Source organism: Hippichthys cyanospilos, chromosome 16, assembly GCF_059441005.1.
Source record: "Hippichthys cyanospilos isolate Australia breed blue-spotted pipefish chromosome 16, RoL_Hcya_1.0, whole genome shotgun sequence".
Classification (NCBI taxonomy): Eukaryota; Metazoa; Chordata; class Actinopteri; order Syngnathiformes; family Syngnathidae; genus Hippichthys; species Hippichthys cyanospilos.
The window spans coordinates 16,893,054-16,917,666 of record NC_142384.1 but is presented as its reverse complement, the minus strand read 5'-3'; the positions used below and the strand labels follow the sequence as shown (position 1 = coordinate 16,917,666).

The window sequence follows — 24,613 nt, the reverse complement described above, 5'->3', positions numbered from 1 at the left end:
GTAGCAGGTTATGTGAAAAAATGCCATTTCTTTCAGTGCAAACCCGGAATGAAAGACACAAACTTCATTTTCAAATAGGTGCGTTGTCATTGCTGGCTAGATCGCTGACGATCACGTTGTTTAGCAAAAGCCACGAAAACAAAGAGCGTGCATACAACACGAAGATGAAAGACTCCCATTGCTCCCCGGATGTGATTCGCACACATACGAGTATCTGTGGAAACGTCATGAACGCGCCACAGACGAGCTTAAAAAAAAGAACGTTAGTTGTAAATGCCTCTCATGTTATCATTCTTTGCTATTTACGATCGGTCGTTGCTTTTATTTTTTCTCGGGTGTGTTGCTCTGCGCATGCGCCGTCATGTTGTGTGAGTTGAGCCTTTTCGCTTCCCGTATCAGGGCAGGGCACTTGCTGAGCATTAGATGACAATTTAGAACTTGCAATTGTGTACTAAAGTAAAAAAAAAAAAAAACATTTTGTGTACTTTTCTGTTGTTCAACCTAGCCGTAAACACATCTTTAAGGAGTGCGTCACTGCGTTTATACATAAACGCGCAAGTAACTGTTTGACGTTACGTTTGCTAGCCGCGAATGCTAACAACAACAAGCTAGCCTGTGCATCTCGTAGCTTGTAAAAGCTCCACAAAATGGCTTTATTGTTAACACGAACTGCGTGTACGGGCGACGAGGCAAGCGGAACGGCAATGGAGGTCGGGTGCGTAAGTGACGAAGCGAGCAAAGGCGAGCTAATGGAGCTTGGCTGCTCTAGTGATGGAGATGAGCTGAAAACGTGCGTGTTGGAGGGCTTCGCCGAGCGGGACATGATCGAGGCTCTCATCGGAAGTCTGCCGGACGTCCACGGGGAGCTAAAGAAACGCGAGTCCGCCACGGAGAAATTTCTGTGTGAGCGTCATTCAATGTCACCTCCAGTATCTCAAATATTTATTTCATAAATAACATTATGACACTCAACAGATACACTCAACCAATACCAAGAGCAGCCTCATCTGCTGGACCCGCACTTGGGTAAGTTAAAAAAAGGAAATTTTTGGAATCTTTTTGAATTGCATTATGTTTTAGAGTGGATGGTGAATAAGTTGCTGAAATTGGCCAGGAGTGAGGACTGCCCTTCTTCTCTTTTTCATTTGTGCTTCAAGTTCCTCCACATCATCTGTAAGGTCAGTTTGATGTGCATCATAATCACCGTTATTAAGGTTGGATCAGGCATGGGCAAACTACGGATCCCGTCGGTCTCTGTTAATCTGGCCCGCCTATGATGGTGCATAATTAAGGTTTGGTTTGAACGATTCCATTCATTTCATTTTGACTTGTTTTGACTGACTACCAACATGATGAGACAACCAGACATGATTTGGATATGGAAACTTACCTACTACTCATTTTTGTCTCTGCCCAGGTGCGGGTCTACAAAATCTTCATGCAGCGTTTGTCTCACGAGGTCGCCGACATGGAGCAGGTCCTGAATTTGCTGTCCAAGCAGGACCCAACTCACCGAGAGGTTCCATCAAGACGAGCTTCTACTTTTTATCAGACAGCAGTGTTTTGAGCTTATTTTCTCTCATTTTTTTTAAGACTTCTTCGACACGCTACGTTCTGCTGCTGTGGCTATCCATGACCTGCCTCACGCCCTTCGACCTTTACCGGCTCGATGGAAATCTGCAGTCAGAGGATGGCCGAGCCAAAGAGCCCGTTATGGATCGCATCCTCGCTATTGCAAAGGCAAATCAAACAGATTCTGATGCGACGCTATGCTGTTAAGATTTGATAGCAATTTTGTGGAGCGCAAAATATTACAAGTTCTAACTCAATATTCAAGAAAATTACAGTTCAGAAGTTATTGAAAAAAAATTGTCAGGTGGACAACCGTTTTTTTTATCTTCAAAATTTGAATCATGCGTTCAATGTCCATCAATCAAAATGCAGAACCGGTCAAATGTTTGGAAACACCTTCAAATTCAGTATATATATTTTTTTAATCAAATTAACTGACAAAACAATGGACATATTTAACCAATATTAAAATGAGGAAAGGTCAGCTCTAGTTTATTTTAGAGGTTTCGCTTTATATGTGAATACAAGGGTATGCTATTTTCATATAAAGGAAAAAACGTGATTATAACGCTTGCCTTTTCTGCTTGCAGTCATATCTCGGAGTCAGTGATGGCTGCAGTTTTGCTGCATCCGTGTTGGTGTCAAAGTAAGTCATTTTCGACACTGCTCATGAAAGAACTCGATTCTACTCTGCACCGTATTACAGTACTTTGTATTCAACTGTAATGCGTTGAGATGGCCAGTAGAGAGCAGCATTGTACCCTATATATTTGTCTTTGTTTCCATGCTTCGTCCAGGTTCATGGCGAGGCCTGATGTCCTCAAAAAGTGCCTGAGCGACTTCCTGGACTGGAGCCTCGCCACTATATCGCAAAATAACGACCAGTCCGTGGACTCCATTTGGGTGCTGAATGGCGTTCTTCAGTCCCTGGTAAACACACCAACATAACTGTTTGTATAGGAACATTTCACATGTGGATTTTCTATAATAGTTCCCCCTTAAGCCATGAGACCCAACAACGCAGCTCCACTTAAATGCGCGTGTTCCTTTAATGATGGTTCTCAACCGTCATTGTGATGTTAGATGAGCAAGTCGATGCATTTAAAGGCGTAGGGAGATAGTGTAAACTTGAATAACGTGTTTCTTGAACGTCTCTTTGTGCATTCAAGCCATTCAATCAATTATTTTATAGCATTATGGTTTTTTAATCATTGCAAATGTGTTAACGTAATTGATTTTTTTTAGATGTGTGGACATTCATTCTTTCAATCCTTTTTTTGTTTTCCATCAGGCAATGCTTTTCCAACACGGCAAGCGAGAAGATCTCTTACCCCACAGTAAGTTTAGCTTAGGCCCAGTGGTGTATTGACTCACTGATTCCTGTAGATGGCGGTGTTGCATTGCTGTGTAATTGAGATAAGCAGTTTTCAGTGGAAGATAAAGACAAGGCGATGAATCTTGTCACTTTCAATAGGAAGGAGAGAAACGGCAAAATCAGCTAAGTTCAGACACCTGTCGGAAGACGGAAACATTAAAAACATGAGTAGTGGCCCTCGAGGACTGAATTTTCACAGATTTAGATGTACAGTATACTGTATATATGTGTAAAAACATTACTTATTAACATACGGCGCTCTAGTTTGCGTGAATTGGCTTTGTTCCGTTCAGTTACCTTTGCTTGAATACAAATACAGTAACTCGGTCTAGAGGGGATATTTGCATGCAAACAGGCTGGGTGTTTCTAAATCAAGGGTGGGGGGAACCTTTCGCCGCTCTCGGGGTCACGTTATATTGGGGAAAATATATGAGGCGACAAATAAAGGAAATATTTTTGAGTGGTGTGGCGGTTGGCACAGTGAAGAGGTTTTGAGTTCAAATCTCAGCTCACACGGTTTTGGCCTTTTACAAAAATATGTGTTGTTATGAAAAGAATTTGTAAACTTATTATTATTATGATGATGAGCATTTGTGACCAAGTTGTTTTTGGACTACCTCTGCGGTCGAGAGAAAATGCTCGGCAGCAACGATAGACAACTCTTTCCAATGAATGAAAAATTCCTTCCAAGCTTCCAGAGTTTTGCGGTGCCTGGAAGAAAAACGTTTCTCGGAGAGCCGGGAATCCAAACTGAGGAAGCTCAACGTCAAACTCATCCAGCGATTGGGCCTCACCTACCTCAAGCCTCGCTTGGCCCCTTGGAGGTGAGACGTAAGCCCAAGGGGGAGAATCACCTTCAATTCCAAATGATTCCACGATTTTCCGCCAGGTATCAGAGAGGAAGCAGGTCCATAGCTTCCACCCTTTTAAGCAGCAAAGCCACAGATCAGCCCAAGGAGACCACACAAGCGGAGGAGGATTATGATATTCCGGAAGAGTTAGAGACGGTCATTGGTGAGATTATTATTAATGCTGGATAAACACCAATTGACGCCATTTTTTCTTTTTTTTTTTTTTTTTCTTTTTTTTTGCCCAGGTTATCAGAATCAGGCAGTTAAAATCTAATCGAGTGCCTTAAAAACTGAATTTTACTGTATTATGATAAGTCTCTGAATACTTGTTTCTTTTTATTTGTCAAAATCCTGTTTTCTGTTTGGGAAAAAAAAATATATATGTATGTATATATATTTGTACATATTGAATTCTCAACTTTCAAAACTTGAATTCATGTTTAAGTGTTTTAAGTGTATGGACGAGCACACTTAATTGTTGCACTGTAAACAGACTTCTAGTGCGTTTAAAAAAAAAAAATGGTTCCGATATTTTTCACTGCCTCTGTCGTAAAATTGAAAAATAATAATGTTTTGTTGAAAAATTTGAAATTTGTTCTCAGAACATCTCCTGATGGGGCTTAAGGATAAAGAAACAATCGTGCGTTGGTCCGCGGCAAAAGGGTAAATTTTTTGTTCTCTTTTGTTTTATAGTTCAGCATATGAACTGGTTTTCGGTCCAAAATGAACGGAACAATGTGTTCGAACCCTTTCAGTGTGGGGAGAGTGACGGGGAGGCTTCCGAAGGAGCTAGCGGACGAGGTGGTGGCCTCGGTGCTGGACTGCTTCAGGTAGCTTATTCATTATGGCGACCCAATTTCACGTTACATTGCATGAACCCACTTCTGGGTGTTCCTATGGAAGTTTCCAGGAAACGGGCAGCTGGCACGGAGGCTGTCTGGCCCTGGCGGAACTTGGCAGGAGAGGCCTTCTCCTACCCTCCAGATTAACAAATGGTAAGTCCCATAAATGCGCCATTTTAATCAAGCTTCATGTTTTTATTGGCGTTGTTCAAAAAGTATTTTGATTGTCATAAAAAAAAAAAGAACAAGACAAACACACTCAACAGGCAATTTATTAGGTACCCCTGCACGTGGAAATACAAGAGTATATTTTCCCATAATGTTATCAGTATAGATTGTTCTATTTCTATAGGGATGACTGACAAAAAGGAATATCTCTTCATTTTGTTTAAATCAACTCGTCTCATAATGCAGGTGTACCTACTGGATTGTTACTTTTTTTTTTTTTTACATCTTGTACCTGACAGGCAGCGCTATATCGTAATGTGTCTCTACTAAAGTACTTAGAGGTTTTCAGTGCTTCAGTACTTCTTGCAACAAAGAATACAGTGCAGATGTTTTCTTCTTAACGTCACGTGATTTTGTTTTCTTCTCTTACCAAGATAGCACCAGATTTTGGAACGTTGTTATTTTTTTCGGCAGCACAAAATCAGCGGCAAGTTTCTTGTTGTTTTTGTGTGTGTTCCAGTCCCAGTATGGGGTGGGGGGTTCGCTCCTAAAAGCATGTATCTCGGTGATCCTTGCTTCTGATTGGTCAGCCACGAGCGCTTAGCAACGATGAGGCCGCCTCCGCACAGACCGCGTTTTTCTCTTCTTTGGCTTATGCGTCGTGTTAGCTTTAGCGCAGCTGGCGTGAAGTCGTTTGGTTCCCACGGCGTTAGCCGTGCTCTTGTTTTGCGTCTTTTCCGTTGAGGATGGGTCTTGGTCATCCGCGGAATCTTCCGCCGGTCCGCGCGCAGGCTCAAAGTCCCGCAAAGAGGCGGCCGAGCTGGCGACGGCGAGCTGACAGAGCGCCAGCGCCGCCGTTTGCCTCTGGTCGCAGGCGTCTTCGTCCGTGTGAGCGCCGTCTTCCCGAGTGGCGGCGTGAGGAGAGCGGAGGCTTAGGTTGAGCGGAACTTCAACAGTTCGCCACTCCTCCGCGTCCGAGTCGTCCGGGTTCCTGGTAGAGAGGTTCAGTGGGGCCAAAGTGCCGCTGTTGTCCATTTCCTGTTCAGAGTTAGCTTCTGGACATGGTTCAGCCACATCAGAATAGCTGCTGTTGTCAGTTGATCTGGCAAAAGAATTATTTCAGAAATTAAGTTGCGTTTTTTTAGCTAACAAAATTCAAAACAACGGAATTTTTCCGCAGTGTTCCATGGTTTATCGTTCGCGGGGGCAGTCAAAATCTTGTATTTTGACAATTATGTGTTTTGGGTAGGTAACCAATCACGGCTCACTTGTTGTCTGAGTTTGGTCATGTGACCTTTTGCTCGCAGAACCCTGACCCACTGTGATGTAATTTTCCATCCCCTGCGTGATTCAAATTTAATTTGCTTGAGAAAATTTGGACTTGACCGTCTCTTTAATTGAAGAAGATATTCTACATTATAATTGCTTATTCATGTAATGCTCTTATTTTTGAAAATGGAAAGCCACGATTCTCACAGCATTTTTAGTCAATAAGATTACGTAAATTGAGCTTCAATTCATCTACTCTTATTTTGAAAGGAAAAAAAGATTGTTCTTATTACAGCAGAAACCCTATTGAAGTTTTACATACTTTTTTATGGACTTTTGCAATATGGAAACCCTATTGAAATTTTACACACACACACACACACATATATATATATATATATATATATATATATATATATATATATATATATATATATATATATATATATATATATATATATATATATATTTATATATATATATTTATATATATATATTTATAAATATAATTTGGCCGTGATCATTTCTTACCTCGCGCCCACAAGCAGCATCCCCAGCTTCAGCAAGCTTTCAGCAGTGTCCTTGCGCCTGGCGTCAGTCAACACGTTTTGCTCTTCTTTCGGTGGTTGCCTGTCACTTGGGCCCAGTTCTCCCTTCTGGGTGACTTGCGCATGACTGGGTCTATCCGGGGAACCCAGAGCAGAACATCCTTCCTTTGGACTCAGCCTGATCTCCTTTTCCCCGCTTTGCCTGAGCTGCTCGTGTTCGACGAAATAATTGTAACCGGATCCCACGTATACATTGTAATCTCTACCGTACCAGTCCAAAGGCAAATATCTCGGTATCTCGTTGGGCCGGTACAGGCTGTAATGAAAGGGCCGCGCCGCGTTGATTGGGTGGCAGTATCGGTAGGGGTAAGGGGCGAAGAGTGAAGCGGGAGGTGGGGCAATGGCCTGCGGTACGGCCGGCTTCTGGGGATCCGGAAAGTCAAGTCGCAGATGGGAAGAACTGGTCTCTGCGTTTTGGCTCGCGGGTCGGTAGTATGACGGATAGAAAGGTCCGAGGTAAGGAGTGTATTCCGGAGCCACGGGAGCCCGGAATTGCTTCAGGGTCCATGGAAATGGCGGACGCTCGAACGAAGCGAGATTTGGCGAAGTGTCGGGCAGCTGCACCGGCGGCTTAAACGCTTCGGCGCCATCGCGGTTGGGCGTCACCGGGGAGAAGGCGGACGGGCGAGGCGGGGCCGGAAGCTCCCTCGTCAAACTCCGGCTTTCCTCTTCCGCCGGACCGTGGCTCTCAACGTCCACTTCCTCCGGCGCGTCGCTCCTCTCCGCCTCCTCTTGGCGTCCCGTCGGCAAAGTGGCGCCGTCGTTAGCTTTCGAAGGGGCGGTCTTCATTCCGGCCTTGAGCTGGCGAGCCATCTGAACGTTTTTCTGTGACATCAGGGAGATGGAGTTTTTGCACAGGTTGTATTTCATGTGGTTAAAGAGGTGGGACTTCTCATTGCAGGTGAAAGGGCACTGGAAACACTGGTACTTGAAAGGTTTCCCTTGTGGGCGGGGAATGTAGTGAGGCCTTTTGGGCTTCCTTTCTTGAGCAGTGGCCATCGCGATCCAATCCCTTCATTTCCAGAGGAAAAAAAGAATTAAATGTGGGACATGGAAAGAAGATACCATATCACACTGTAGCAGTGATGTGCAGAGGTCTGCAATATTTTTTCAAGTTTAAATTCATTAGCTCTTAATTTGAAAAGAAAAGTGTACTGTTCCTGTCAACGGCATGCAGCATGAAAGACTAATGTCATCTTGTGGCAGAAAAATGACCAACTCTATCTTTCACGCCCCTTTTCATTGGCCAATAAATTGAAATACCGGTAATTTAAGGAATTTGAATCAGGCGTGTTTGAGAGAAAGGGTTCAAAAACATGCAGGATAGTGGACTGGAGTTTGACACCTATGAGCTACTGTATTAACAACCTATGAGTTAAATATAGAAAACCAGGTAGGACGAGATAGTTTTTCTTTCTACTTCTTCTTGATAATTTCAGCCAATATTGTTTGTTTGTTTGTTTTTCTATTTGCTGAAAATTTTCACTCTGGCCAAAAGGCACTGGAAAATATTTGTTTTTACAAGTGTTTGTGCAGTCACTATGAAATCTCTAGCTACCCAAAAGCTCGCACCCTGAGGCTAATATATTTTCAACAACTTCTCCCGCAAACAGGTTGAATACCAAACAGAGACACGGTTGCATATGCAAACGCGTATGCATGCCTTGCATTTGCATAGGCGCACCGTGTCGCGTTAAACGCCTCCTTTTCCGATTCTCGCTCATCGCAGTGCCTCGCCGGGGCAACAGGTGCCGGTTGGGCTTGGATGTAGTGAGGACGTGCTGAAACTTGCCGCTTGCCTCACTTCACCCAAGTCCGGCGTGGGAAGCGCCAGACACCTGCTTCCCATGAGTACTACACCTGCAAGATGCGCACGGCTGACATTGATTGGCCAATGAGCTCATGAGTCGTCACCGCCTGCCGGGAAAACACTTCGTTGCCCTTACTGTTAGTTAAATGTAACCATTTGTCGTCCGGGACAACTCACAGATTGATTTTTTTTTTGGGGGGTGGGGGGTGGGGGGGTGACCCTCAAGCCTGGCTCTCGGTGCCTCCGTGGTGGAACCTGCTTGTCTTGCGCTGTTGCAAGAAGTTGTCGCTCAAGTTTTGCCACTCCCTTCCTAAGAACGCCAATTAGCTTTATAAAATCATTTTTCATGCAGCGTGTTTGCTTTATGTCACTGAAACACTTTGCAAAGATCCACTTCAGTTAACTCATCCGCTGCCGGCCCGGTTCACGGCGATCTTTGACTCAATTGACGCGCCAGCACGGTAGACTAGATCCTTGACTTTCATAGCCGTCGATGGTAGCGAACGAGTTCATCTTTTGCCGGTTTCGGTATACTGTTAATTCCTTAAAAACGTCAGTGAAAGAATAACTTGCAAAGATCATTTCCACCACCATCACTATTTTCAATATGTTATAATCACAGTGTTTCCTCCCGAGAGCCATTTCTGTCCACTGTTGTGTCCATTTGGTCTCAGAAAGACAGCAAAGTGAATTTGCTTCCTAGTCCTAGTCCCGGGATCTCCTCCGCACCGGGACTCAATTAGGTAGCTAGAATGAGTCAAAAGATGTCGACCAAGAACTAATGTCCACAATAGCGGACACAAACAACTACACTGGAGGACATAATGCGAAAATGACCGAGGATGAAATAGTGTCTACCTGCTCTGGAAGAGCCGCTCCTCAGTGGGTCAGGGATGCCTCCCTCTCCTGCGACTTGAGTTTGCGCGTGTGTGTGTGTGTGTGTGAGCCAGCATGTGTGAAGTCTATTCGTACGAGTTGTGCGGTGAGTTTGTGAGCTGTTGTGGGCGGGGCCTCAGTCCAAACAGCAGCGCCCTGGGGCAACATCAATGTTCCTGATATTAGTCGAGCCTCCAGCGACGATTTGCATCATGCGCCTCGGGTCGGCCCGGGTCTTCGTTTCAATGTAGCCTCTCATTTTTTATATGCGGTTTTAATTACTGATCGACATATGAGTGCCAATACTTGACATTTGGGATGTAGACAAATGCAGCACATGTGCTTTTTTTTTAATTTTACATAACCCAAATATTTGGAATAAATTGGTCATTTTTTCGTATACCTACCGTTGTTGACTATTGTTCTCCGTTTGAATAGTATCACTTGATCGAGGCATATCTAATATTTCTCGCTAAAAATAAATCATGAAACATTCCTGCTGATTGATATTGGTATTGGAGAGTACTCCAGGCTGCAATATCGATGTTAAATTGAAAGTAAAAAAGTTGGATCAAGGCACCCCTAGATTGAATACTAAATATTGGAGAGAAGCATGTATCATTCCCGTTGATATCGTATTGACTCGATAGTAATATCGGGTTGTATGCGAGGCTGCAATATTGGTAATGTATTGGAAGTGAAAAAGTTGTATCGAGACACCCTTACATTTCATACTGCAAAATAAATACAAAGCATGCATCATTCCTGCTGATATCAGATCAGATCGTTATTGGAATAGGATTGTATGCTGGACGTCAATATCTGCATTGTATTGAAAATGGTATCAGCACACCCCTACATTTCATACAAAAAAAAAAATCACGTATCACTCCTCCTGATATCATATCAAATCAGCAATGATCAGTCCCGTTTGCTGCAATATTGGTATCACAATAGATGTAAAAAAGATGTATCCATTTCACCCGTATATTTCATACTAAAAAATAGATCCAAAATGTATCTTTCCTGCTGATATTGGTATCAGGCAGGGAGCCAGACTGCATAATAAATATTGTGTAGGAAGTGAAGTCGTAGTATCGGGACACCCCAAAAAAACTATGATACTTCACTCAAAAACAAGCATCCTTTGCCTTTTTTTTTTAAAAAAACGGTTATGCACTGGTTGACATTAAAACTGGAATTTAAAACAAAGAATTAACTTGTATCACTCTTCAATATACATTCAGTCCTCTTACATTTGTTAATTTTATATTGTCAGGGTAGGATATGAATAGATTGTTTTACATTAATTCCCCACCTTTTTTTTGTGTTACGACTGTTTACTGTAATTGTTTACTGTAAGAATGGAGTGGCTTTGTGTTCTGCAGTGGTGCCGCTCATCACCAAGGCCCTGACCTACGATGAAAAAAGAGCGGCGTGCAGCATCGGCTCCAACGTCCGTAACGCAGCCTGCTACGTGTGCTGGTCCTTCGCCAGGGCGTACGATCCAAAAGAGCTCAATCCTTTTGTCAATCAGATCGCCAGGTAGGCATCGTCCAACCCTCCTCCACCATCTTTTTTTTTTTTTTAATTCCCTCTAGAATCTGCCTCTAGAAAATCCATCCATCAGGCCTCTTTTTTATCTTTATTTTATTCATCTAAAAATGCTTGGTTATAGTTACGGCTGAAAAGGATTTTTGAGAACCACCGGATGATATCATGGTGCGATAACGGTTAAGACGTTATTGTCACAATACGTTGACTCTTTCTCAAGAGCGACGGGACGTGTTGTAACCCGCGGCCCGTGACTCGACCGTGTGGGTTCGATCCCCTGCGACACCCTCCCCTCCCTTGGCCCTCGTCTACAGGATTGCCAGGTTTCGCCTGTTCGCTCTGGGTTTCGGTCACTGTCTTGGCAGCGGCCTTTTGACAAGCTGGTTCCTGCTTAATTCCGTGACACGGAAAGGGAAACCGACACACTTTTTTTTTTTTTTTTTGTAGGAACGACATAAAGCGGCTGCTCACATATCATGCTTGTTACTTATCTGGAGCGGAACTCATGACTATTTTTTGTGTTTTGTTTTTTTTCTAGCCCTCGGGCCAGTCGCAAAAGGCCAAACTGTCCAGCCCCAGGCTTGCTTGTGGTTAGCTTAAGCAAACGAGCAATAGTAGTTTATCTCTGCACCCCCCCCCCCCCCCCCCCCCGCCCAAAATGCACACACATTAGTAGTTCCATTTGAATATTTTTATTTTTCTTCTCAAGAGGTTTGGCATCATGACAATAATGCTAATTAGAAAACTTTTCTTGAAGTTTATTTATATGGTTGAATGTTTAACTAGCATCAGCTAATAAAATACAGTAGATTATTTTCAATGTTTGTGGATGGATGGTTAAATTTATATGTAGTTCTCAAGCTCATATTTGTATCACTTACTTTCATTTATCGATTTTATTAGCTAGCAGAGGCTTTCGATAAAGTAGATCATTTTTTTTTGCCTTAGTTAAGTTTGGCATAGGCTAGTAAGCTAACTAGCTAACAGTATGCAGATCGATAGATACATTTATATTGAGTCATCACATTTATTAAAAAAAATGTCATTTTTGTTGGCATAAGATCTTTAGCATTAGCTTACGATATAAAGTAGTTTTATCTCAATGTAGTGAGCATGTTTTTCGGTTTTCTTAGTTAGGTTTAGCGTTGGCTAGTAAGTAGCAAACAGGATGTGGATAGATAGAAGAATTTGTGCTTCGTCATTTAGTTCACTCTCTTTTCATTTGTGTCATTTTTGTTTGTTGACATAATATAGCTTTAGCATAAACAAGCTTTAGCATGTGCTTGAATATTGTTTATTTTGTTTTATATTAATAGCTAGCAAAGTAGAACTTTGAATAACCATAATTTCTCATTCTGCTCTTGTATTGGAAGTCATCATTACAACTAGGAATGTGTGCGGAACGAAGCTCTGAAATTTCACATATTTTCTTTTCTTCTGCAGCGCTTTGCTTGTTGCAACCGTGTTCGATAGAGATGTCAGTTGCCGCAAAGCCGCCTCAGTAAGTCCCGCCTAACTATCTGCATTACTTATACATCATTTTTTATGGACATTTTTTTTTCCCCCTTCGTCCCAGGCTGCTTTCCAGGAAAACGTTGGCAGACAGGTACGTGATCACACTATTACTACGGAATGTCATCACTTGCCTGTGATTTTTTTTTTTTTTTTAACTAATTTGCTACCAAATCTTCATGCTCCAACTTGCCGCGCTTGTGAACGCCTTCCGGCAGAGTTTCAGGGCAGCGGCAAACACTAACAATATTTTCCAATAGTGTATGAGCTAGCAATCATTTAAATTCAATGCATTCCCATTTCATACGTTTAAAAAAAAAATGTATTTGTGCACAGGGAACGTTTCCTCACGGCATTGATATTGTAACCGCAGCGGACTATAACGCTGTGGGAATCCGCAACCACTGCTATCTTACCACAAGGTAAAGAATTGAAAAAAAAGGACAACACTGTCTGTTCACAGTGATCATGTTCAAAGACAATTTTTTTTTCCCAGATTCTTATTGTCACTTGATTTTCTTTTTTCTCAGTGTTTACATAGCAAGTTTTCCAGAGTACACGAAACCCATGATTGACCACTTAGTGGAGAAGAAGGTCAACCACTGGGATGGGTAAGTCATTTCACTCTATCTTTTGTTTTTTTCCACTCTTGTTTCGTCAAGATTTTAATCCCCACATTTTTGCTGCAAACAATTTTAAAAATGTGTTTTTCAGTGCGATTCGAGAGCTTACCGCCCAAGCCCTCCACAACCTGACACCTCAAGCACCTGATTACATGGCCACCACGGGTAAGCTATGTCACCATACGTGTTTCCTCTAATGACGCGTCGCCTTCCAACGGCGGCGTTCTCGTTCAAGATGAATTTTTGACTGAAACCGTGCAATTATTTGTAATGAAAACAAAGGCTTTCTCGCGTGTTCGTCACAGTCCTGTCGCAGCTGTTGAACATGGCCGTGGCTTCAGACCTTCAAGGTCGCCACGGGGCTATCTTGGCGTGCGCGGAGGTGACGTACGCACTCTACAAACTCGGCCTCCACACAGGCAGGTAGATGTTTCAAACACAACAACATGCAGGAAGATACATGTCTACAGTGCCTTTTCTTACCAATGGGTGACAAATGGGGAAAACTACATTTGGAAGTTACTCGGAAAATTTTCTGATCGTAAAAGTGGGATATTACTGAAGAAAATATCGCAAAATAAAGGGCAGCGGGAAAAAAAACGTTTTCATTTGTGGAAGAAAGTTAAAAGTTTATTTATTCAAGGAAGTCGACCCACTGATAGAAACATAAAACATAAACACATAAAATACACTCAGAATGTCATTTCATCTTTTTCTCTCAGTGTTTAAAAAAAGACTTTTTCACTCTTAAATTTATAACTGGCTTTTTCAAATCGGTCCAACAGGACCATAGTGGACATCATTCCGTCAGAGTGCATGGTGGCTTTGAAGGACATTCATCGGAAGGTAAGTCATACGCCGCAGTGAAAAACCGTTTTCTGTTTACGATGTCGAATTTTATTTCGACCGACTTCCAGCTTCAAGACAAGAAACAGTACAGGTAAGCTGATACCACCAAGTAAAATTCCCGATAGTGGGCACTCTTAATTGCTTTGATTTTTTTCTCTTTTTTTTTTTTTTTTGAAGGGGTTATGGTGGTGAGCTGATGAGACCAGCTAGTGAGTCACTTATCAAAAAAAAAAAAAAAAAAACATTGGAACTTCATCAAAGCTCTAAGTTGACATGAGTGCATTTTTAATTCCAGTGTGCAGACTTATTGAAAAGCTCTCCCTGTCAAAAATGCCCTTCAAGAACGACCCGATCATCGGTGTGTCCCTTTTTATTTTGATTTTGTTTTCATATGAAATATCGGAGCGCATGCGTGACATTCTTTTCGTATATTTCAGCTGACTGGCAATGGCTAATCGACGACACCATCAAAACGCTTCATCTGGTCTCCAGCGGTGTGAAAGATGCCATCATTGTAAGTCATTGACATAGCAAAAATATGAACGCTCAGATTTATAACTTTCATTTGATTCGTTTGATATGAGAGTGTCGCATTCAAATTGATGGCCGCCTATTTTTGTGTGGGCCTTCAGGCCGCGGCGCTGTCCGCCTTGTCTGCTTTGTGTGAGGAGTACTACCAGGCCCAGCCCGACCAGGCGGGCTCAGAGAACCACGGTGAGTTCATTTTGCTTCACCTTGGAAGAAATAAAAAAAAAACTGGTTTTCGACTGAGGTTTAGTTTTGCACTTTAAGGTTTAAAAGAACGGCATAAAAAAGGGTGAGGCACAAAAATAATGTAGTGGCGTGACGTCTTATTCGTATTAGTGCCACAGTGAAAACAAAGAAACCGAAACAAAATATTTAGTCAATGAATCATTTTGAGACTCGTTGGAATTTTTTAAAAATATAATTTAACTCGATTACAAGAGGGAAGGAGGGACCATACTTATTTTACATAAACATTGCGGGATAATAAAAATTATTACTTGTGCAAGAGCGTTTCCAATATTTAAAACAAAATGTTAATATTTATCACAACTCGTTAAAAATTCTATTTTTGTGTATTTAAAAATGATGACACCCCAATTAATTCCTATTACTGTATTTATTTATTTTTTGCGAATACTTAAGCAACCCCCCCCAAAAAATATATTTTTGCGAGGATGAAATAATGTAGGAAAACATTTACAAGATTTAAGTGATAAGTAAACCGAGCAAAAATATGGAAAATTCATACCTAAATTATGAGAAAAATGTAGGAATATTCTGAGATAAAAATGGTGATATTGCTGGAAAAAATAGCTAAAATGCTATAATGTAACTCGATTAAAAGCATAATATTACAAGGAGAATAAAGGGTCTTAATTTTATAAAGATTAAGTAAATTAGTGCAGGATTTCAGAAGATTGTACAATAACAAAGTCACTAAAGAAAATGTTTACAAGAATAAACAATCATAATTGTAGAGCATGAGTCTCATTCTAAATTCTTCTATTTTCATGTACTTAAAGATTTCACCCCAAAGAGATCCTAATATGGGGAGGGAATCTTACCCCCCGCCCCCAATTATTTTTACAAAGATGAAATAATATGAGAAAATGTTTACAAGATTTAAAATTCATTCATAAATTCCGAGGAATAATGTAGGAATATTCTGAGATGAACAATGGGATATTGCCAGTACCGAGAGCTTAAAAAAACATTGAACTATTATGAAAATAAAATACACTTATCGAAATTCACTTTTTCTTCTTCTCTGTAGGTGGGCGTACTTTTTGTTTTTTTTTAACTTTTAAGTAACCGTCTCAAGTTACAACTTTGAATTGTTGTTGTTTTTTATCTTGATGTGTCTGTACACTTTTCCTTACGGTTTTATTATTAAAAAAAAAACAGTTGAGGACGCCAGAGGCACAGCTGTATGATTTGACATCCAAACGCATGTGTGTTTAGGTGCGCTGGTTTGTCAGTACATTGACGAGCTGCAGAGTCCACAGATGCTCACCCGTTGCGGCTCTGCCCTCGCCTTGGGCTCTCTGCCAGCCTTTATGGTGCACGGCAAACTCACGCAGGTGTGCCTAAAGTCAATACGCATTTCATACACACACAAGGTCGTCGCCACGAGTCTCAGCATCAGCGCAATGTTATGTGCGTATCGCCGTAGATCCTGGACGCCCTGCGGCAGATGCACGCCGCATGTTTGCGCGAGCGGCGTTTCCCGGAGGTCAGGCGGGAAGTCGTGCGAGCGTTGGCCCAGTGAGCGCACTCTCCTTTTCCCCGATTATTTGGTTGTGATTTTTTTTTTTTTTTTTTTTGGCTTGGGTTTTTTTTTCAAAGGGCCTCTCGCGTCTTCATTGTTGTTTGTTCTGCCGTGTGCAAGCTTCACTGAGGGCAGAATAAACACCCGACTGACAATACCTGCAGGACCTGAATGACATGTCAGTCAAAATGTACCCTACAATATTTTTTTTTTTCCCTCACAGAGAGCATCATTTTTATTTATTAACACATTTCCTGACACGGCCCCAACAAGTTTCCAATTGAATGTTTTAGGCTTTCTGAATTTTTTTTAGTCTTTTACAGCAAAGGAATAATTTGGGGTCTAAAAACAAAACATACATGCTCAATAAATGTGTTAAATTATTATGCAAGCGGATACAAATGTGGTGACAAATGATAAGTAGAATTTTGTGAATATAAGTCGTCAGAAATTCTTGACTTTGTGGAATGAATCATACTAACGCCTCATAATCGCTAGGGTGGAACTGCCAAGACGTGGCTTTCACCGGGATAAAGACTGATACGTGGCAGTTATGATGATTCCTATTCTTATTTCTCCAATTGGTGGGAATGACACAATTAGCCTTATCAAGCCATAATACAGTATGGTATATTTTGTTTTCAATTTGATTTTGTATTAAATTATTCTTTGTACTAATTATACAGTTAGCTAGTTTGTCTGCCTATCTAGCATGCCAATTAACTGCGGTATATCTAAATGGATAACTATCTAGGTATTATATATCTGGATTCACAACTAGACGGCCAAGAATATAAAACAACAGCAAAACAACAGCTCCCCCCCCCACCCCCGCAAATTTTTGAAGTTGAAGAGAGTTTGCAAATTGGGTACATTTAAAGTCAAATCAACATTTTGCGGGCCACATAAAATGATGTGGCGGGCCTCGAGTTTGACACCCGTGGTCTATATAGCTCGTTATCTATTTATCGAGATAATCTATGCTAGGCGGTTTGACAGAAAACAGATTTTTTTTCTTACTTGATATTACTTGATAATAATGAGCTAGAATGCAATAAAAACATTTATGAATAAAAAACGATAACGCAGCGTAACCACTTTGTGTCTTGAGAAGACACCCATTCAACAAATAAAAATTCACCCTGTAATAAGTCTTTGTAATTTTGGGCCCAGGGTGTATGGATTCATGTTGATGTGTAGTTAAGTGCAGCCGCAGGCTGTTGAAGAAGTGTTTGAACAGTGTTGACTTAACACGACGCCACCGCGCTCATTATTCTTTCTAATCAGAGTATGCATGAAGGCCGGTGTTTGTGCCGGGGGCCCGCCGGCGTCCTTTCTGTGCTCGGAGAACATAGCTGATGTGTACGCCGTCCTGTTGGACAGCTTGGACGACTACTCCACGGACAGCAGAGGGGACGTGGGCGCATGGTGAGTGGCGCTGGCCTTGTGGGGTTTTTTTTCTTTTTCTTTTTTTGCCTCGGGTATCGAGAATGTTCCCCTCCCTGGGGCCTTTTGTCGTGTCTGAGTCTTTCCCTCCACCCTGGGATACGCAGACACGACGGGCTCGATTGTCTTAGCGGTAGCCCGAGGTGATGCTTACTTTCATCAGATGGAATGCCACCGAGCTTGTCATTTGTCCCTTTTTTGCGACGGGATGGGCTGCTTCTTTCTCCTTCCGTTTACAAATGCAAAACCCGCAGATGCATTTTAATGAACTTCAATCATCTTTGAAAATATTTCAGTGATTTCATTCAAAGTGATGCCTATTTATTGCATAGATTTTTGTGACACCAAGATTATAATCGTTTGGGATTTTTAATGAGTTTAAAATTCTTTTTTTTACTTTTCACAAATTCGGTTAGATTTGCCTCTTAGAATCATCGCAATGCTTGCTAAATAAAATTTTGATTAGGTTTCGATTTGATTAGTTTTAATACGCTGCAGGTATTTCTTTTATGTTGTTGCTTGAATCTATAATATGTGAGTCCTTTAGGACCAGGGCTGCAACAATTAATAATTTTAATATTTAATAACACACACACACACACACACACTGAATATAAACTGTGATTTTCCCCATAGGGTGAGGGAGGCAGCAATGACAAGTCTTAAGGGCGTAACCATCCTGGTGACCAAAACCGCTCCGGAGATCCTTCTCCCAGACCAGTGAGTGCTTCATCAAAGTCTTATGTTTTTGTTTGAATTTGTATTTCTAGTCATTTACCTTCCTGGCAGGGTGAAGTGTATGATGTGCCGGCTGGCTCGCCTGTCAGCTGAGAATATCGACAGGTACCGAGCGCACGCGGGCGCCGTCTTCACGCAGCTCCTGCACGCCTCCGACCCTGCAGTTCCACACATCCCCCACAGGGAGGAGCTGCTGAGCATCTTTCCACCGTGAGCGCCCACAGCCAGCCGTCACCTGCTTAGCCCCATGGTACATTCATCAGTCACTTTTTTTTTTTTTTCTTTCAGGGAAGTCATTGCCAGCCTGAACTGGGAAGCGCCATCCCAAGCCTTCTCGTATGTCACCCGGCTACTCGGACTGGCCGAGTACCAGTACCAAACCTTGCTGGGCCTCACCGTGTCTGTGGGCGGGATAACCCAATACACAGTAAGTGGATGGCGCGGCGTCGTAGACGTGTTTGTTAAAGGGTGTGACTCAGGAGGGGAAAATTGAAACATTTTCCATCCCGGGCTCCAGTCTGCCAAGCATCACAGAGGCCATGTTGACACACGGGTATTTTTAAAACCTTTTTCTGCCTTTTTGTCCGCTTGCAAATTATGTGTCTGAAACGCTGCTCTCTGGAAAACCGTGGCCTGGGTGAAACTCTTCCAAAACAAATCTTTTTCACTATTAGTGAGTAGACAGTCGTGTTTTGTTTTGTTTTTTTAAACTGTGCTTCTTTCTTTTCTATTAAGCCGTTAAAGTTGAAATCAGTTAGGAAAAGCCTCAGCTCTCTGCAGTATAGAAAACAGATGGACGGGACATTCGTTGTGGCTTTTTATCTTTACCTGAGTCGTTGTTTACCAGTTTTAGAACTTCGGCGAACCATGTAGGCCTTCTCGTTACGCAAATGCCGGCCTTTCGATTGAGGGCTCGCGTGTCTGGCCGGGATGCGATCGACTTTGCTGTCTCGCTGAGAAAAAGTGGACACGTCACAATGTAACGGGCTGTCTGTTTGGAGACTATAGCTCGATGAACAAAGATGCATTTATTTATTAGGAATAAATATTAATCAATATTTTTAAACAAATGAAGTGAGTGCTTGGATAGGGAAAAATACCTTTGTATGTATGAAATGAAAGCAGCCAAAAGAGGGCGCTATGCATCTCACCCTTTTGCATGGTAATCACAATCTGGGTTTCAGTCCTTTTGAGAGCAACTCATTTTCAGTTTAATCTAAACCACATCGGGGTCAGTCAAGTTCCTCCCGTGGACGTGACACTTATTCACTCCCATTTTTAGTCTCGGGGAGGTAATAAGCAAAACACCCGCGCGGATGACCAGGTCAGTCCAACTCATGCGGAGTGTGTCGGCGCAGTCGGTTTTCGCTCTCGGAGCTCGTCTTTTTCCACACGTGCGCTCGGGATTGATATGTTTGCTCAGGGCCGCCTGGAAAATGAGCCGGGCTTGAATCAATATGCGGGCCAACATCAGCGTTCTCACACTCGACACACACACACACACTCTCGTGGAACCAAAGCATGGACTGGCCTTCCGGGAAGTGTCCATTGGCGGGCCCTTGAGTAGATCCGGATTTATTCTGGGACCTTTAAAGAGGATTTATTTTTATCAACAAATGTGTAACTGTTTGTACAAGCAATTTGTGGTAGTCAGACTCATAATTTAACATTTGATCACAGTTTATTTTTTGTGCCGAAGGGGACTCTTAAGTTCCAGCATACTCAATGAATGATATTTTTATGCATAGCCACCGTGAGGGCGCGTGTGTGTGCATGCATGTGTCTCACACTCATCCGCTGCTGTTAATGACCATAGACATTAGGCCCGGGCAATTCATTGAATATGTATTATTGATTTGTTTTTCAAAATCAACCATTTTAAAAGGAGCTAAAATGTGAAATCAAGGTTTGATTAAACATCCCCTGCAAATATTTTGTGAATAATTGTGACTTAACCATGTAAATCATGCCATGAAGATTTATATTATCAATGTTTCATGTGGAGGAGACCCTGTAACTCAATTTTGCAATACAAAACATGTCGATTACATATAGCTTCATATTTCTATTAATTTGCTCTTAATTTGAAAAGAAAAACATCCCGACACAAACATCCAACATGAAATGCTAATACCACCAAGTGGAAGAAAAATGACCAATCTGATACTTATTTTGTTCGTTTTATATCAGGGTTGGACAGCGAATCAAATTAAATTCATTAATTTGTCATTTTAAGAATGGACATTTTGAAAAAAAAAAACAAACACATTCGTACCATAATTATTTTTGCTGTGGATTTATTTTGGAATAAATTAAAGCTTTAAAGGTTGATTGTTGGGTTTAGTACTTTGATGAAAATCATAACCGTCCAGCATGAGTGCAAAAATTGAGATTTTATTTTAGGTCCATTCCTCCCACTTCGATAGATACCAGTGATCGCGTTGAACCGAGTTAAGTGCCGAGCTTTTCTGCTGGTGTCCAGGTGACGGCCTCCTCCCAGTCCTTGTTGGACTACCTGCGCGGGATACAGCAGGACCGCGTCGCTCTGGAGCATTTTGTTATGGACGCCTTGGTGAAAATCTTAAGTGAAAATTTGCGCAACGCAAGGTACAAACGGCAGCTCGGCTTCTTGTTTGCTGTCAGCCAAAGCGATGCGCCTTTGCCAACTTTTTGACTTTTCAGAATCGCCCTCCCCTTCCTCAACATGTTAAAGCAGTTGTTGTCCAACGGTTGCTTTGACATCCTCACCTCGGAAGAGAAGTGAGTATCGCCGCCCCCCTTTTTTTTTTGCGTCACTTTCTGAACGGCGCATTTGACGAAAACCTTTGCCATTGTATATTGTGTTTGTTGCCGGCAAGTCATCCGTTCTGTGCGGAACTGCTGCCGCTGTGCGAAGTGGTCAGGCGATCCAAGAACGTGTACAAGCTGCAAGCCTGTGTCGCTGTGTGAGTCCCCCATTCTCTTGTGTGTTATTTTCATCATTTTGGGGTTATTTTCTTCCATTTCATTCTGGCAGGTTTTTAGCCGAGTGATGGAACACTCCTGCTAGTATGATAACTACCCTATTTCTCAGAGTACATTAAGTTGTGTGCGAAATAAATAATATCCTGTCATATAAAGGGCTTAAAGTGATTTTATATACTTCTTATTTGCTATAGTATGCATCCGTTTTAGTGTTTGCGCAGGATATCACAAAAATGCAAGTACCGCCTAATCGTCAACAACGAGGCTGCGCGGCTCATTTTTTTCACGGACTTTGACGCATTATGTAAAGGAAAAGATGGCGCGACTCGTCTCCTTCGGCCCCCGGACGCATGTTTGAACAAGCCGGCGTGAATCTCGGCAGGTGGGGGGAGAAGCGAAGTGCAACCGTCCGCGCTCTGATCTCACAACAGCGGCCGCTTGGGTAAAGAACATCCCAAGTAAGATAATCAGCAAATCATCCGCGAAGCCCTCCATTTCAAATCAATTGGATGGGCCCGAAGATGACCACCCTTGGAAGAGTAACCGGGGCGGTGGAACAATTGACCAGGAGATAGGAGAGTACGCCAGGGAGTTAAATGGGAGGAGCCATTTGGCACGTCAGATAGTCATGATAACTTTTAGGACAAATTAATATTCACTCAAATTGAAGTGAAAAGGGGGCGGTCGACTCACGAGGGAGGTTGATTTGTACTGGGAGAAATACGGTAGTTGGTCATTCCATGTTGATGCTCAGTGGTTGAAACAAAAACACGTTGATATTCATGCCGACTTGATGGTCGATTTCCACCAGCTACTGCGGCCTCATCCAGTTCCCGGGCCAAGTCCGCAAGGAGATCCTCCACCAGCTGCTCTTGCTCATCTGCCACTCTTTCATTGTGGTAGGTTCCAAAAAAAGCAACAATGCAGCAAAATACCGATAAAAGTTTTTTATGATCCAATTACTAATTGTAATAGATTTGTTCCCCGTTTGATTATGCGAAAAACAAAACACGATTCAAAATGAGCTTTTTCCCCTCTCATTTCAACATAAATACAAATAGTGTGCAAGTTTTTTTTGGTTTTGTTTTAACAGGTATTTGTTTGTCTTTAAAAAATAGTTTCATCAAAACATGAATATGATCCTTAATTATGGTAGAGAATTAGGTCAATGAATTAAAAAAATAAACAGTGGGGGTTTCACATGTATCTCAACTCTGGTTTTATTCTCAGTATTTTCACGGTAGTCCACATTTTGAAAATTCAAAGAGTTCTGACTTTAAAATCATATATGAAGAGTTTTTTCATGTCTGTCTTGTCAAAATGTTTTGTTTCTTTTCTAGATAAGAACGACAACAGCCAGCCTGATGTATGAGATGCTGCTGACTTACGACGACGTCGTGGATCCTGAGGTTTTGGACGAGGTCATGAACCTGCTCAGCGAAACCGACTGGTAACGGGCCACCTTTCGGAATCAAACCTTTCGTACGTCACGTGTGTAAGCTTTTTTTTTTTTTTTTTTTTCCGTCTAGGAAGAGTGACCCTGCCACACTGCGGCCCATTAGAAATCAGCTGCGTGATTTGCTTGGTGTCCCCGCGAAGCAGCCGGTTGCTCAGGTAAGAACTTCACAACCTAATAAGAGCTAAAAAACTAAATTAAAAAAAAAAAGACTTGATATTATCCCGTTTGGAGGCGTACCTCGTCTTTTGCTCGGTCATCATCCTGTATGCAAATGACACACCACTTTTCGTGTGTGTCTTTCTTTCCTTCTGGCAGAACCCTACCTAACATTCCTCATGATGTGTCCAGAAAGAATCGCGAAATGGATCACATCCTGTATGGTGTTAATGGCTCTTCCGTTTGTTAGAAACCAGGCTAATAAATAAGCCAAATCACCTTCTTTTGTCACCTTAAAAATGCTGCGACATTTCCTTGCCATCGCGCGTTTGTGAGGGTTCAAAATTGTAGCTTTTGCTTTCTGATCATGCATTTGTAGTTTTTTGGCATGTTTAGATCCCGATCATGGGAATGGAAATCAGGCCCAATTCGCATATTTTCTGGCTGATTGGAATTGGCGGAAAAGAAAAAATGTAACCCTCTTCTTATGTTGTTGGGTCAAACTGACCCTTTTGAAAATTGAAGTGGATGTTGAATGTATTTGTTTTCATCTAAAGGACTGGCTTATGTATAATTAACATCCATTAAAGGCGACATTTGTTTTAGATTGCTTGTTGAATTTTTCATTTTGTTTTCGCATTTTTTGCTAAAAAAAGCAAAACCTGGAATCACAAGGTTCAAAATTAGGATTGCCATTTCTGAGTTCAAATTGACCCAGAATTCTAATACGTGACACACAAGTACACATTTTTTATTGCCTTTTTTTATATATATACTGGTTCAGGTGGCAAAAACTGGTTGAGTCTCATCCTTCCAGGTTGCCGGCCTACTCGGCAGAATTCTTCTTCTTTTGCTATTTGCCCTTACGGAAAGTATCCGCAATGTGGATACTTGGCTGCCACTTGACAAAGCTGCAATTGTTACGTCACGCGTTTGGATGCTTTGTCACACAATGGCGAGAATCTCGTGAGCGCATCGCATTGCGTTTTTTTGCTAATCAAATTCGTTTAACAGGATTTATTCTTTTACCGGAATGCGGGTGGAATTTCCTTGACTTTGCTTGCCAACGTTTTGTATGATTTAGGTCAGGAGTGGCTGAAGTTATGATGTTTTGAATGCGCTTGATTTATTTGCTCATCTCAACGTTGCCACGTGAAGGTTACTAGATTGCGACCACAAGGATCTTTTGTGGCTACGCTATAAGCGCCGGCATTGTTTATTGTGCGAGCCGTCCGCACAGGACGGCCACATTCACTGCCCGCCCTCCGCGGGTGTCGTTATATTTGCCCGCCGCTCCGAGCCTTAATATTGACCCGGTCCGTAATTCGACTTTAATTAATTCCCAGCCCCAGATGGACATTCCTGGAGTGGTTTTACCGTGAAAAGGGGTGGTGCCGTTTTGTTTTCCCAGCTCGCAGTAAAGTGAGCAAAAAAGCTTTCAGTACAGTGCCGAGGGTCTGAGATGATGAATTTTTAAAAGGCTTACAGTTCGCCGCCGGTAGCCATGGCGATCGGCGGCGCACAAAGGCGGCCTTGTGGAGAGAGTCGGAGGCTCGATGAGGAGGGGGCGCTGGCATTAGCTATCCTTATACTTTCCGCAATTTTGCCTCGACACGAGAGCAGCGGCACCTCACGAATTTTTTCT

General features: G+C 42.2%; 2 protein-coding genes across 3 annotated transcripts; one reads left to right on the top strand and one right to left on the bottom strand.

Annotated features, from left to right (window-relative positions):
• The first annotated feature begins 252 nt into the window (after positions 1-252).
• Positions 253-23,573, top strand: tbcd (tubulin folding cofactor D). Of its 2 annotated transcripts, XM_088437818.1 has the most exons (40): positions 253-368; positions 770-903; positions 976-1,026; positions 1,081-1,178; positions 1,418-1,519; positions 1,594-1,740; positions 2,163-2,218; positions 2,370-2,502; positions 2,864-2,909; positions 3,639-3,771; positions 3,837-3,961; positions 4,401-4,461; positions 4,554-4,628; positions 4,702-4,793; positions 10,760-10,916; positions 12,369-12,426; positions 12,502-12,531; positions 12,774-12,859; positions 12,968-13,048; positions 13,152-13,225; positions 13,366-13,483; positions 13,846-13,906; positions 13,978-14,000; positions 14,087-14,118; positions 14,205-14,267; positions 14,347-14,423; positions 14,542-14,623; positions 15,899-16,017; positions 16,110-16,201; positions 17,493-17,633; positions 18,288-18,371; positions 18,441-18,599; positions 18,678-18,816; positions 20,872-20,996; positions 21,072-21,149; positions 21,248-21,334; positions 22,165-22,252; positions 22,694-22,803; positions 22,883-22,967; positions 23,128-23,573. In XM_088437818.1, the coding sequence occupies exons 1-40, from the start codon at positions 274-276 to the stop codon at positions 23,137-23,139; spliced, it is 3,609 nt and encodes a 1,202-aa protein (XP_088293944.1). In that variant the 5' UTR covers positions 253-273; the 3' UTR covers positions 23,140-23,573. The 2 variants fall into 2 exon arrangements, with proteins under 2 accessions (XP_088293944.1, XP_088293943.1); XM_088437817.1 differs by lacking the exon at positions 253-368 and having other exon boundaries at positions 387-903.
• znf750 (zinc finger protein 750) lies at positions 4,943-9,439 on the bottom strand. Its single transcript, XM_088437450.1, has 3 exons — positions 9,354-9,439; positions 6,609-7,697; positions 4,943-5,910 (listed from the first exon to the last, which is right to left on the bottom strand). The coding sequence occupies exons 2-3, from the start codon at positions 7,682-7,684 to the stop codon at positions 5,409-5,411; spliced, it is 1,578 nt and encodes a 525-aa protein (XP_088293576.1). The 5' UTR covers positions 7,685-7,697; positions 9,354-9,439; the 3' UTR covers positions 4,943-5,408.
• Positions 23,574-24,613: the final 1,040 nt, after the last annotated feature.

Coding starts and splice junctions, on each gene's coding strand:
- tbcd (XM_088437817.1), top strand. CDS start 648: ATGGCTTTATTGTTAACACGAACTGCGTGTACGGGCGACGAGGCAAGC. Junction 10,917..12,368: donor TTTGTCAATCAGATCGCCAG/GTAGGCATCGTC, acceptor TTTCTTCTGCAG/CGCTTTGCTTGTTGCAACCG. Junction 21,335..22,164: donor CTGCAAGCCTGTGTCGCTGT/GTGAGTCCCCCA, acceptor GATTTCCACCAG/CTACTGCGGCCTCATCCAGT.
- znf750 (XM_088437450.1), bottom strand. CDS start 7,684: ATGGCCACTGCTCAAGAAAGGAAGCCCAAAAGGCCTCACTACATTCCC. Junction 5,911..6,608: donor ATGCTGCTTGTGGGCGCGAG/GTAAGAAATGAT, acceptor TTCTTTTGCCAG/ATCAACTGACAACAGCAGCT.